We start from the raw sequence: 13348 nt of genomic DNA on the forward strand, positions 1-13348 counted from the left end.
GCTCACCTCCTGCCAGACAGTCAGATGTTTCTCCACATCAGCAGGAAGATTCCCAAAGTTGTCCGGAAATACCTCTGACAGAAGCATGATATCTTCCCATCCCTGGTCAGATAACCAAGCACAGGGCTTGGTTCGTTTGCTTTTCTCCAGGGAAATGTTTCCTAATGACAATAGGAGAGACATAAACAGCTGACATCAACACACCAGGAAGTGCAAGCAGCTCTATACTGGGACTTCTCTCACTTTGGGGGAAATTCACTTCTCAAAATGGGTTGGAAAGAGAAGGGGGCATTGGCTTCCTCTTCACTGTCTGTGACTCCAGCCAGGAAGCTCTGAGTGGTTTCCAGTCTCAGGGTAGCCTTAAGGCAGAGCCTGGTTGCTCTAAATTAACTCGAGCCATATCTGAGGCTGGAACTGTCAACTGAGTTGTTTACTAAAGCAGTGCTACTGGAAGTCAGGTTTTAAGGATGGAAAATTACTGTTGTCGTTTAGTGAACAAACTCCTATGCGTGTGCACTGTGGGTCCAGGGAGTTGGAAAGCATGAAACGAGACAAGCTCATTACCTTTCAAGAAGAAATCTAATTCTTCCTGGGGGACTCTCCCCTCTGCTTGTTCTATCTTGATAGTCATATTGAAAGAAAAAAGTAACTTGTGCCTCTCAAACAACCCTGAGGAGAAACAACAGATGGGTCTGGATAAAATAAATACATTTAAACACTGGGTTTCTTATGCATCACTTGCTTAAATTTTAGAGAAATGAGATGAAACACCTCAACTGCACAGTTAGGTGCATTTAGGCATCTTTGCATTTGGTGTCCGTGAATATCTGAGTGCAAAACTGACCTTGGGGACTTCCCTGGTAGTCCAGGGGACGGGAGTCTGCCTTCCAATGCTGGAGAATACAGGTTTAATCCTTGGTCAGGAAACCAGGGTCCTGCACGCCATGGGGCAACCTAGCCCACCCATCACAACTAGAGAGAAGTCCATGCCCTGCAACTGGAGAAGTCTGCACACCGCAGTGAAGAGCCCTAGCACCACATTTAAGACCCAGCACAGCCAAAAAACAAAAACAAAAAACACACGAACTCAGCTGACAGTCATACTCAAAAGTGCAGTGGAAAGTGACCCTCAGTTGTATGTATCAGGAATGGTCATGTCTCTGGGAAGCACTTACCACACCCTCCTGGGAAGAGGAGGGGGGTCCCCAAGCTGATGAAGGGCAGTATGATTGAGGTTCAGAGCCACCTTCTGAATGAAGTGCTAGTCAATTACCCAAAACTCAAAGCAAAAGCTCTTACAGTAGAAAAGATGCTATAAAGGGTCAGAGAGTGAATTATCTTGGCTCTGCAGGCTAGACAGTCTCTGTCATAACTACTCAGCTCTGCCACTGTACTGTGAAAGCCACCATGGATGGATATTTATAGAAATGGGAATGGCTGTGTGCCAGTAAAACTTTATTTACAAAAACATACAGTGGGCCAGATATGGCCAGTCTCTATTACAGAGTAGGCTCATTCCATCAACAGACTCTTTATGAATAGGAAGATGCAAAACAATAGAGTTCTTTTTTTTTTTTTAACCAGAAAAAATATGTCCTGAAAAAAAAAAGTGTAAGTCAAAATCTGAGATTTGAATTCTACTTTATACGTGTTAGAAGAGTTGGTTACTTAAGTAAGGCCTATAGGAACAATAGTCCTCAACATTTTTCCTGCCTAACTGGTACGAGCTGAATTGCGTCTCCTGAAAATCTGTAAGTTGAAGCCCTAATCCCCCATACCTCAGAACTGGAGACAGGACTTCTAAGAGGTGATTAGGCTACTCAGCCATTTAAAAAAAAAAAAGAACAAAATAACACTGTTTTCAGTGACATGGATGGACTTAGGGATCGTCGTACTGAATGAAGTAAGTTAAACAGAGATAGACAAATATCATATGATAGCACTTCTATGCGGAATCTAAAAAATGGTACCAAATAACCTAGTCACAAATCAGGACAAGCGCCACAGATATAGAAAACAAACTTACAGTTACCAAGGGGGAAAGGAAATGGGGAGGGATAAATTGGGAGATTGGGATGGACATACACATACAGTTATAAAACGGCTTCTCAGGTGGCGCTAATGGCAAAGAACCCACCTGCTGATGCAGGAGACATAAGAGACGTGGGTTCGCTCCCTGGGTCAGAAAGATCCCCTGGAGTGGGGAATGGCAACCAATTCCAGTATTGTTGCCTGGAGAATCCCCATGGACAGGGAAGCCTGGAGGGCTACAGTCAATGGGGTCGCAAAGAGTTGGACACGACTGAAGAAACTTAACATGCACACAGGCATGTACAAAATAGATAACTATTGCAGCCATGAAATTAAAAGATTCTTACTTCTTGGAAGGAAAGTTATGACCAACCTAGATAGCATATTCAAAAGCAGAGACATTACTTTGCCAACAAAGGTCCGTCTAGTCAAGGCTATGGTTTTTCCAGTAGTCATGTATGGATGTGAGAGTTGGACTATGAAGAAAGCTGAGCACCAAAGAATTGATGCTTTTGAACTGTGGTGTTGGAGAAGACTCTTGAGAGTCCCTTGGACTGCAAGGAGATCCAACCAGTCCATTCTAAAGGAGATCAGTCCTGGGTGTTCATTGGAAGGACTGATGCTAAAGCTGAAACTCCAGTACTTTGGCCACCTGATGTGAAGAGTTGACTCATTGGAAAAGACTCTGATACTGGGAGGGATTGGGGGCAGGAAGAGAAGGGGATGACACAGGATGAGATGGCTGGATGGCATCACCGACTCAGTGGACATGGGTTTGGGTGAACTCTGGCAGTTGGTGATGGACAGGGAGGCCTGGCATGCTGCAATTCATGGGGTCACAAAGAGTCGGACACGACTGAGCGACTGAACTGAACTGAACTGAAGGACCTACTGTCTAGCACAGGGAACTCTACTCAATACTCTGTAATGACCTATGTGCAAACAGAATCATAAAAAGTGGATGTATGCAACTGATTCACTTGGCCGTACACCTGAAACTAACACAGCATTGTATAACAACTGTACATCAATAAACATGAATTCAAAAAATAAAATGAGGTGTTTAGGATGGGTCCTCACCTAATCTGACTGGTGTTCTTATAAGAAGAAAACATTTGGAAACACAGGGCACATTGGTCCTAATCATTGCAAAGAGGTACTTACCTGTACAGCCATAGTTATAGATGTTGAAGGTCAACGTGTCCATAATGTTCTTCAATCGCTTCATAAGAATGGAGTCAGGCAGCGACTTCTTGAGCGACAAGCCGAAGACCTCCAGGAAGGCGATCAGGGAGTACTGGTACATGGAGTTGACCAGCGCCATCTCCGACAGCACAAAGAACAGGATGGCCCCCCTCCGAGCGGCCGGCCGGTAGCCGTCCCGCAGCCGGTCAATGTCCAGGGCCGTCTTCTCCGCCAGCTTGAGCTTCTCTGATACCTAAAGAAGAGCTGCATGTTGCCACTTAAGGCCATAACCAGGAAGACTTATGAACTGGGGGCAAAAAGTAAGAAGCCGGGAGTGAGGGAGAGGGTGGCAGCAAAGAAACCCAGGAGGTGCTCATAGGAAGGGCTCCCACCCTCTTTCGAGGTGTAGATAGGTGTTTGTGGCTTGACTCTCATGGCCCTGTGCCCCCTTCTTCTAATAACCGTCCCTGAGTTTGATTTCGAGACACAATTTCCTCCTTTCATTCATATGTGGGGCTCAAGCCCATCTCTAGGAAAGCAGCATGTGACTCAGGTCCCACTAATCCACACGTGGCATCCCAAGGCTATGGGAGTGACTTGGGGTGAGCATGTAATGTAGAAGATTCTCACTCTTCTCTTCGGGGAAAGGAAGGGGACAGACCCAGCCTGTGACCATGAGGGAAGCTTGGCTCCACAGGGAGGCAGAGAAGGAAGCCAACACAGCAGAAAGTCAAGCCCAGACATGGAGAAACACTGTGTCTTAATGATATTTGGAGTCCTGGATCCAGCCCTGCCTGAAGCCATTCTGGACTTCCCTGTTTTCTAAGAGGATAAATTCTCTTTGGACTTAAGACAAGTGGGGCTGGGTTTTCTATCACTCTTGATTGAAAGAGGTTGACCTGAGGCACAGGGGTCCCTGGGAACACCCCTGGGGCTCCAGGGCCAGGACGGAAGTATTTTCCCTCCACTGCAGTTCATACCTCCGTAGCTTTGGACTTGGTCTCCTCCAGGGTCTGCACCAACTCCACGTTGTCCAGCATGTTCCCCGTGGAGGTGGCCAGCTCCCGGAGGAGGGAGTCCTCCAGGTCCTTCAGCAAGTTCTTGTTCTCACTCGTCTCCTGGATAAGGTGCTCCCTCTGCTCCTCCAGCTCGCGCCTCTCGTAGGCCACCAGCACACTTAGCAGCTGGTCCTCCAGGCCTTTCAGCGTGACTGTGGGGGGACAGAGGGAGGCCCTTTACTGCCGTCCCCCCAACAAGCTGGTCCCTGTGTGTTCTCCCCTACACAGTGGCGCCTGGGATGACAGGAGGGTGGGCCCAGCATCTCAGGAACATGAGGACTCACTCTTCTATCAAAACCATTCTTCAGGGAGGTTCAAGAGGGAAGGACATATGTACACCTATGGCTGATTCATGTTGATGTTTGATAGAAACCAACACAATTATCCTTCAATTAAAAAATAATTTAATTAAAAAACATTATAAAGCCCCAGGTGAAAAATATTGGACAGATTGAAACAGAGATGCTGTTACGTGGAGAGGTGAACAGCAAGAGAGATGATGCATTAAGATCAAATTCGGGGCTCCTACACTTGGGGGGGCCCTTGCTGAAAGCATAACCCAATTCTTTTTGGCCATACCTTATGGCTTGCGGGTACTCAGTTCCCCAATCAGGGATCGAACCCAAGCCCTTGGCAGTGAAAGCTCCCAGTCCTAACCACTGGGCTGCCAGGGAATCCCCTAAAGCCTACGTAAACTTTATTAACCCATCTAGGAACCTGTGTGACCATCTAGAAAATGTGGAAGATGACGTTTGATTCCTAACAGAATTCAACTGAGAGGAAGAAGAAAACCTAAAACCAAGCCATATATTTAAATACACAAACAGAGAGTAGCTTTCTGCCCCAGCAGAGAGGGGTCTCACCTGGCTCCGAGTGTGAATGTCTGAGTCCTGTGGTCCAGACTTATCATGTCTCAAGACACATAACTCATTGCCTTCTACAGGGCCCCAGAACCTTCTAGATGTTCCTTCCTCATTAAGAACTTCTAGGCGTGTATGCTCAGTTGCTCAGTCATGTCCAACTCTTTGCAACTCCCTGGACTGTAGCCCACCAGGCTCCTCTGTCCAGGGGATTTCCCAGGCAAGAATACTGGAGTGGGTTGCCATTTCCTTCTCCAAGGGATCTTCTCAGCCCAGGAATTGAACCCAGGTCTCCTGCATTGCAGGCAGGTTCTTTACCTGCTGAGCCTCTGGGGAAGCCCAAGTAATGATGGACTGACTATGAAAGGTGTGACTCGGAGAATGAGTCACAATGAAATGAAGTCCCATGAGAGCCTCCAGCTCCGAATGTGTCTCCACCTAAATTTGACACTGACCTTCCGTACATCCTTACCAGTATAATTGATCACCATGGCTTTCCCAAACACGGAAGGGCTGTATCTGGGGTTGGCCAGCTTGGTGTTCAGATACAGTCTGAAATTCGAATCATAGTCCACTTCCTTGTCTCCCAGAATGATAAACTGCCGTCCTTGGGAGACCTTGATGTTTTTTTCTAAGACATTGTCAATCACAGGGTCGATGTACTCATCCACATCGTGGAACAGGAAGGGGGTCCCATACTTTATGGACATTTCCAGCTGCTTGAGGAAGTCGGGGTCATTAAAGGATGCCACCTGCAAGGGCGGGGAGGCAAAGGCTAAGAATCAGCTGATTTGCCAAATTCAAGGGGAAAAAAAAAAGTCCTTGGAGGCGGCAGTGGATGTGTGATCACCTTGAAGGGAGGCAGAGAGAAAAACAGAAGAGGGACAGAAGCAGGGTGTGGAACCCGTATAAACCCAGAAATCCATGAGGGTCAGGCTCCAAGCAGCCTTATTCGAAAGCACAGTTCAGCAGCCAAAGGCGATCAGGAGAGGACTTCCCCAGTGGTCCAGTGATTAAGAATCCACCTTCCGGGCTTCCCCGGTGGCTCAGTGGTAAAGAATCCACTCGCCAAGGCAGGAGACATGGGTTCAATCCCTGATCCAGGAATAACCCACATGCCATGGAGCAACTAAGCCCATGCTCCACAGCTCCTGAGCCTGCAGTCTAGATCCCCGGAGCCACAGCTACTGAGCCTGCAGTCTAGATCCCCGGAGCCACAGCTCCTGAGCCTGCAGTCTAGATCCCCGGAGCCACAGCTCCTGAGCCTGCAGTCTAGATCCCCGGAGCCACAGCTCCTGAGCCTGCAGTCTAGATCCCCGGAGCCACAGCTCCTGAGCCTGCAGTCTAGATCCCCGGAGCCACAGCTCCTGAGCCTGCAGTCTAGATCCCCGGAGCCACAGCTCCTGAGCCTGCAGTCTAGATCCCCGGAGCCACAGCTCCTGAGCCTGCAGTCTAGATCCCCGGAGCCACAGCTCCTGAGCCTGCAGTCTAGATCCCCGGAGCCACAGCTCCTGAGCCTGCAGTCTAGATCCCCGGAGCCACAGCTCCTGAGCCTGCAGTCTAGATCCCCGGAGCCACAGCTCCTGAGCCTGCAGTCTAGATCCCCGGAGCCACAGCTCCTGAGCCTGCAGTCTAGATCCCCGGAGCCACAGCTCCTGAGCCTGCAGTCTAGATCCCCGGAGCCACAGCTCCTGAGCCTGCAGTCTAGATCCCCGGAGCCACAGCTCCTGAGCCTGCAGTCTAGATCCCCGGAGCCACAGCTCCTGAGCCTGCAGTCTAGATCCCCGGAGCCACAGCTCCTGAGCCTGCAGTCTAGATCCCCGGAGCCACAGCTCCTGAGCCTGCAGTCTAGATCCCCGGAGCCACAGCTCCTGAGCCTGCAGTCTAGATCCCCGGAGCCACAGCTCCTGAGCCTGCAGTCTAGATCCCCGGAGCCACAGCTCCTGAGCCTGCAGTCTAGATCCCCGGAGCCACAGCTCCTGAGCCTGCAGTCTAGATCCCCGGAGCCACAGCTCCTGAGCCTGCAGTCTAGATCCCCGGAGCCACAGCTCCTGAGCCTGCAGTCTAGATCCCCGGAGCCACAGCTCCTGAGCCTGCAGTCTAGATCCCCGGAGCCACAGCTCCTGAGCCTGCAGTCTAGATCCCCGGAGCCACAGCTCCTGAGCCTGCAGTCTAGATCCCCGGAGCCACAGCTCCTGAGCCTGCAGTCTAGATCCCCGGAGCCACAGCTCCTGAAGCCCCCACACCCTAGAGCTTGTGCAGTGCAATAAGAGCAGCCATTGCGATGAGAAGCCCATGTACCACAGCTAGAGAGTAGCCCCCACTGGCCGCAACTAGAGAAAAGCCCACGCAGCAAGTGAAGACCCAGCACAGTCAAAAATAATTAAAAAAAAAAAGTGATCAGGAGAGAATCTCATCACATCTCTCAGAAAACCTCGAAAAGAGTCCAAACACTGAGCCCACAAAACACAAAAAATGTTTGCGTTAATCTTCTCTCTTTTGTTCACTTCCCTCCAAACCTTGCAACTGCTTCCTGATCTCATTCCTCAAAACATCTGTAAAAACTCTTCCTCTATTCCAGCCCCTGGGGCTTCCTCTTCCCTTCCTCTCTACCCTATCTTATTACATTGGTGTACTTAGCCTCTCACCCCATAAGTTGAACCTTCCCTCTTTAAGACATAGGATGGGAGACTTCCCTGGTAATCCAGTGCATAAGAATCCACCTGCCATTGCAGGGGACACGGGTTGGATGCCTGGCCTGGAAAGACGCCCCGTGACGCAGGGCAACTAAGTCCATGTGCCACAACTACCAAGCCCTTGCCCTAGAGCCTGCAAGAGGCAACAGCTGAAGCCCACAAGCCCTAGAGCCCATGCTCCACAGCAAGAGAAGCCACTGCAGTGAGAAGCCTACATCCCACAACTACAGAGTGGCCCCTGCTCACCACATCTAGAGAAAGCCCTCAGGCAGCAGCAAAGACTCAGTGCAGCCACAAATAAATAAATAAAATAAGACCTACAATATCTATTTTTTTAAAAAGAGATAGGATGGGAATAGGAGTAGGATTGGGGGCTAGGAGTGGGCTGGCAATTGCAAAACTCTCTGGCAGACTCAGGGAAGAGGGATGTCAAGAAATATTCCTGCATTAATGATACTTATCCTACAATAGCTGTATGTGAAGTTTAGGGACAGATGTTCCCCTGACCTTGGGATGCTTCTCCTAAACGCATGTACATACCAGGAAGGAAGACCAGAAAAAATACGGAAAATATTTTTTAAAATCATGAATTTGTTAATTATTTCAGTAATTGAGCCCCAGTGATTTCACCCAAGAAAATTAAAAACACATGCCCACAAAAAACTTGCATGTGAATGTTCACAGCAGCACTATTCAGGACAGCCAAAGAGTAGAAAAAACACAAATGTCCATCAGCTGATATGCAGATAAACAGTTTGTGGTCCATCCATGCAATGGACTACTATTAAGCCCTGAGAAGGAGTGAAATACTGTTACAAACTACAATACGTGTTGATTAAGTGTTTGGAAACACCGTGGTTACTGCTTAACACATATCTTGGAGACAAAATGCATCCCTCAAACATTTATCGAGTCCCCTGTTAGATCCTGGGTTCTGCTGAGCCCTGGACTTGAACAAAGTCTGTTAAAAACGTTGGCTTTGCTAAGCAGGGAAAATGAACTTTGAAAAACATGTTGCTAAGTGAAAGAAGACAGTCACAAAAGGCCACAGGCTGTATGATCCCATTCACTGGAAATGTCCAGAATACACAAATCTATAGAGATGCATAATATATCAGTGGTTGCCAGAGGCTGGGGTGGGTGAGTGGGCAGGAGGGGAAGTGAAAGTTTGGGAGGCGGTATGGCTAAAGGACACAGTATCTTCTCGGGGGGAGTGATAAAAACTGGTCCTGGTGATTGTTACACAACTCAGTGTGTAATATACTAAGACCCACGGAACTGTATGCTTCCAATGGGGGGATTATATGGTAGGCAAATTTTATCTCAATCAAGCCCCTCCTCTGCCCTCCAAAAAGAAAGTGATCAAGCTAAGGCCTCCCAGCCCTGCACTGCTTGGGCAGGATGCAAAGATGAATAAAGTACTGCTTTTGCCTGGACGTGGAACAACAGACTGGTTCCACATCGGGAAAGGAGTACATCAAGGCTGTCACCCTGCTTATTTAACTTATATGCAGAATACATCAAGCGAAACTCTGGGCTGGATGAAGCACAAGCTGGAATCAAGATTGCTGGGAGAAATATCAATAACCTCAGATACTCAGATGACATCATCCTTATGGCAGAAAGTAAAGAAGAACTAAAGAGCCTCTTGAAGAAAGTGAAAGAGAAGAGTGAAAAAGTTGGCTTAAAGCTCAACATTCAGAAAACTAAGATCATGGCATCTGGTCCCATCACTTCATGGCAAGTAGATGGGGAAACAATGGATACAGTGACAGACTTTATTTTGGGGGCTCCAAAATCACTGCAGATGATGACTTCAGCCATGAAATTAAAAGATGTTTGCTCCTTGGAAGAAAAGCTATAACCAACTGAGACAGCATATTAAAAAGCAGAGACATCACTTTGCCAACAAAGGTCTGTCTAGTCAAAGCTATGGTTTTTCCAGTAGTCATGTATGGATGTGAGAGTTGGACTATAAAGAAAGCTAAGTGCCAAAGAATTGCTGCTTTTGAACCATGGTGTTGGAGAAGACTTGAGAGTCCCTTGGACTGCAAGGAGATCAAACCAGTCAATCCTAAAGGAAATCAGTCCTGAATATTCATTGGAAGGACTGGTGCTGAAGCTTAAACTCCAAAACTTTGGCCCCCTGATAAAAGCTGACTCACTGGAAAAGACCCTGCTGCTGGGAAAGATTGAAGGTGGGAGGAGAAGGGGATGACAGAGGATGAGATGGTTGGATGGCATCACTGACTCGATGGACATGAGTTTGAGCAAGCTCCAAGAGCTGGTAATAGACAGGGGAGCCTGACGTGCTGCAGTCCACGGGTCTCAAAGAGTCGGACGTGACTGAGTGACGGAACTGACTGAACTGACTTTGCCTTTAGGTTGCTCACAGCCTGGGAGGCAACATACAGGGCAAAAAATGTGTAAGTCACTCAGTCGTGTCTGACTCCTTGTGATCCCATAGACTGTAGCCCACCAGGCTCCTCTGTCCACGGGATTTCCCAGGTAAGAATACTGGAGTGGGTTGCCATGCCCTTCTCCAGGGGATTTCCCAACCCAGGGATTGAACCTGGGTCTCCTGTATTGCAGGCTCCTGTCTGAGCCACCAGGGCAGAGCGTAGGGTCAGATTCAAGGTGGTTCACAAGCCACCCTCCAAGACTCAATGGGGTGGAGGGCCCAGGAAGGGGACAGTCTGCCTGGGGCCTCGGGATGGTGGCATTTCAGCTTGGCCTTCCTGGAGGCTCGGGAATACTGGGAGAACAGAGCTGGGCCCCAGTGCAGCAGGAGGGCGAGGACATGGAGGGAGGGGGCGGCCGTACCCGCAGGTTGTTCTTCTCCTCTTTTCTCTTTATCCAGTTGAGGGCCTGCTGCTGGGGGTCGATGCAGAGGGGGAAGCGGCTGGCCCGGGTGGTGAGGATGCCGTTCTGAACCGAGAGCTCGTCAGGGGGCAGCCCCTGGGAGCCCCACCTGGAAGGGACAGCGACAGGGGAAATGGGGACTTTTCTGGCTGAGTTGTGAACTGACCGGGAGCATCCAAATCGGGGAAGCTGGGCGGTCAGCTGCTCCCTGCAGTCTCTGTGAAGGTGGGTCAGGCAGGCACACCGCCAGCTCTGCACGCTGCCCCGAGGCTCCCCTGGTCCTCCCAGCTCGGGGTCGCCCTCACCTGCTGATCTCCACGTCGTCTGTGAGCAGGTTCTCCAGTCGGAAGGGCTGGCTCAGGGGTATCCCCCGCTCCAGGATGTCGTTCTGCCATACCTGGTTGACCATCTCATCCCGGAATTCCCACGTGAAGGCGCCCTCATAGCTCAGGAAGGCTGCGCACAGCAGGCAGTCGCCCAGCAACTTCACCCGCCGGTGCATCAGCTCATCCAAATCGTTCAGCCACCTGGCACAGGAGACGGAGGCAGGGGCTGCCCTGAGGCATCACCTTCCGGGACAACCCACAGGAACCTTCTAGAAGAACCAGCCTGACATGTGGCCAGGAGGGGGCTCGCCAGAAGGAAACGTTTCCTGAGATAACTCTTTTCTTGTTGAGAACAGAGACCACTGGCTCACTTTGCCAGTTCCCCGCCTAGCGAATCCAATGTTTTCAAAGGCTTTGTTCAATCCCAGGTGCTCCGCAGAACCCAGCATCTAACCGGGGCCTCAATAAATGTTTGGGGGATACATTTGGTCTCAAAGATATGCATTAAGTTGTAATCAAATTGTTTCCAAACGCCTAACCAATAGCTTATAAACATGCCAGCAGAGCATGAGCCCCTATCCTACTGAGTGACAAAATTCTGACCAAGAAAAAAGAAAGCAGGTGTTTCATTTGGCCTCTTCTAGTAAGCGGCCAAAGTCTTCTAGATTTTATTTGTTAGTGTTTATTTGGCTGTGCCGAGTCTTCATTGCAGCACATGGGGTCTTCCCAATCTTCATCAGGCCATGGGATCTCGGGGGGCATGGGAACTCTTCAGTTAGCAGCATGTGGGATCTAGTTCCCTGACCAGGGATGGAACCCAAAAGAAACAAAGCACCTAGTCGTGTCCAACTCTTGCCATCCCATGGACTGTAGCCCGCCAGGCTTCTCTGTCCACGGGATTCTCCAGGCAAGAATACTGGAGTGGGTTGCCATTTCCTTCTCTAGAGGAACTTCCTGACCCAGGAATTGAACCTGGGTTTCCCACATTGCCAGCAGATGCTTTACCGACTGAGCTACACAGGAAGCTATGTGGGATGGAACCCGGGCCCCCTGCTTTGGGAGCACGGAGCCTTAGCCACTAAACCACCAGGGAAGCCTTTCCAGATTTTAGACATACGGAAAATGGTTTGTTTCCCACAAGCAAGCAATATTTTCCAGCGTTTTCCATACATTTTTACAGGTTTCAGGTTAGAAACTGCATCACATCCAGTGGACCATCTGTGGCCCAGTGATCCCCTTGCCCGTAAGCATCAAACAGCTCCACCTGCTTAAAAGTGAAGGTCAGGAGTGAACCAGCCACAAGGGGCACCAGCAACAGAGAAGGTCCTCCTCCAGACGGGTCCAGAAAGGACTTGGGGTTAAAGGTCATCGAGAAACAAACATTCTGTTCAGTGTGGAGATTCCTTAAAAAACTGGAAATTGAACTGCCATATAACTCAGCAATCCCACTACTGGGCATACACACCGAGGAAACCAGAATTGAAAGAGACACATGTACCCCAATGTTCATTGCAGCACTGTTTATAATAGCCAGGACATGGAAGCAACCTGGATGTCCATTGGCAGAGAAATGGATAAGAAAGCTGTGGTACATATACACAATGGAGTATTACTCAGCCATTAAAAAGAATACATTTGAATCAGTACTAATGAGGTGGATGAAACTGGAGCCTATTATACAGAGTGAAGTAAGTCAGAAAGAAAAACACCAATACAGTATTCTAACGCATATATATGGAATTTAGAAAGATGGTAACGATGACCCTAAATGCGAGACAGCAAAAGAGACACAGATGTATAGAACAGTCTTTTGGACTATGTGGGAGAAGGCGAGGGTGGGATGATTTGAGAGAATAGCATTGAAACATGTATATTATCATATGTGAAACAGATCGCCAGTCCAGGTTCGATGCATGAAGCAAGATGCTCAGGGCTGGTGCACTGGGATGACCCTGAAGGATGGGATGGGGAGGGAGGTAGGAGTGGGGTTCAGGATGGGGAACACATGTACACCCATGGCTGATTCATGTCAATGTATGGCAAAACCCACTACAATATTGTAAAATAATTAGCCTCCAATTAAAATTTTAAAAAAGAAACAAACATTCCCAGGCTCCAGGGCACTAGTTTCTCCCTGTCTCTACCGCTGCACTCCCTCTCCTAAACAGTCATTCAGTAACACTGCTGCTAAGTCACTTCAGTTGTGTCCGACTCTGTGTGACCCCATAGACGGCAGCCCACCAGGCTCCCCCGTCCCTGGGATTCTCCAGGCAGGAACACTGGAGTGGGTTGCCATTTCCTTCTCCAATGCATGAAAGTGAAAAGTGAAA

The 13348-nt window shown here is 49.1% G+C and overlaps 1 protein-coding gene across 2 annotated transcripts in view; it reads right to left on the reverse strand.

Annotated features, from left to right (window-relative positions):
- The window catches only part of DNAH10 (dynein axonemal heavy chain 10), a 158453-nt gene that overhangs the window by 14257 nt on the left and 130848 nt on the right, over positions 1 to 13348 (reverse strand). For both annotated transcript variants that reach the window (XM_019978021.2, XM_070769393.1), the window contains exons 61-67: positions 10998 to 11219; positions 10654 to 10801; positions 5607 to 5886; positions 4197 to 4426; positions 3196 to 3469; positions 565 to 669; positions 7 to 161 (exon numbers count right to left, since the gene is read on the reverse strand). In XM_019978021.2, the coding sequence (XP_019833580.2) occupies positions 7 to 161; positions 565 to 669; positions 3196 to 3469; positions 4197 to 4426; positions 5607 to 5886; positions 10654 to 10801; positions 10998 to 11219 (1414 nt within the window). The remainder of the gene's footprint in view (positions 1 to 6; positions 162 to 564; positions 670 to 3195; positions 3470 to 4196; positions 4427 to 5606; positions 5887 to 10653; positions 10802 to 10997; positions 11220 to 13348) is intronic.

The sequence above is a fragment of the Bos indicus genome, chromosome 17, assembly GCF_029378745.1.
Source record: "Bos indicus isolate NIAB-ARS_2022 breed Sahiwal x Tharparkar chromosome 17, NIAB-ARS_B.indTharparkar_mat_pri_1.0, whole genome shotgun sequence".
Taxonomy (NCBI): domain Eukaryota; kingdom Metazoa; phylum Chordata; class Mammalia; order Artiodactyla; family Bovidae; genus Bos; species Bos indicus.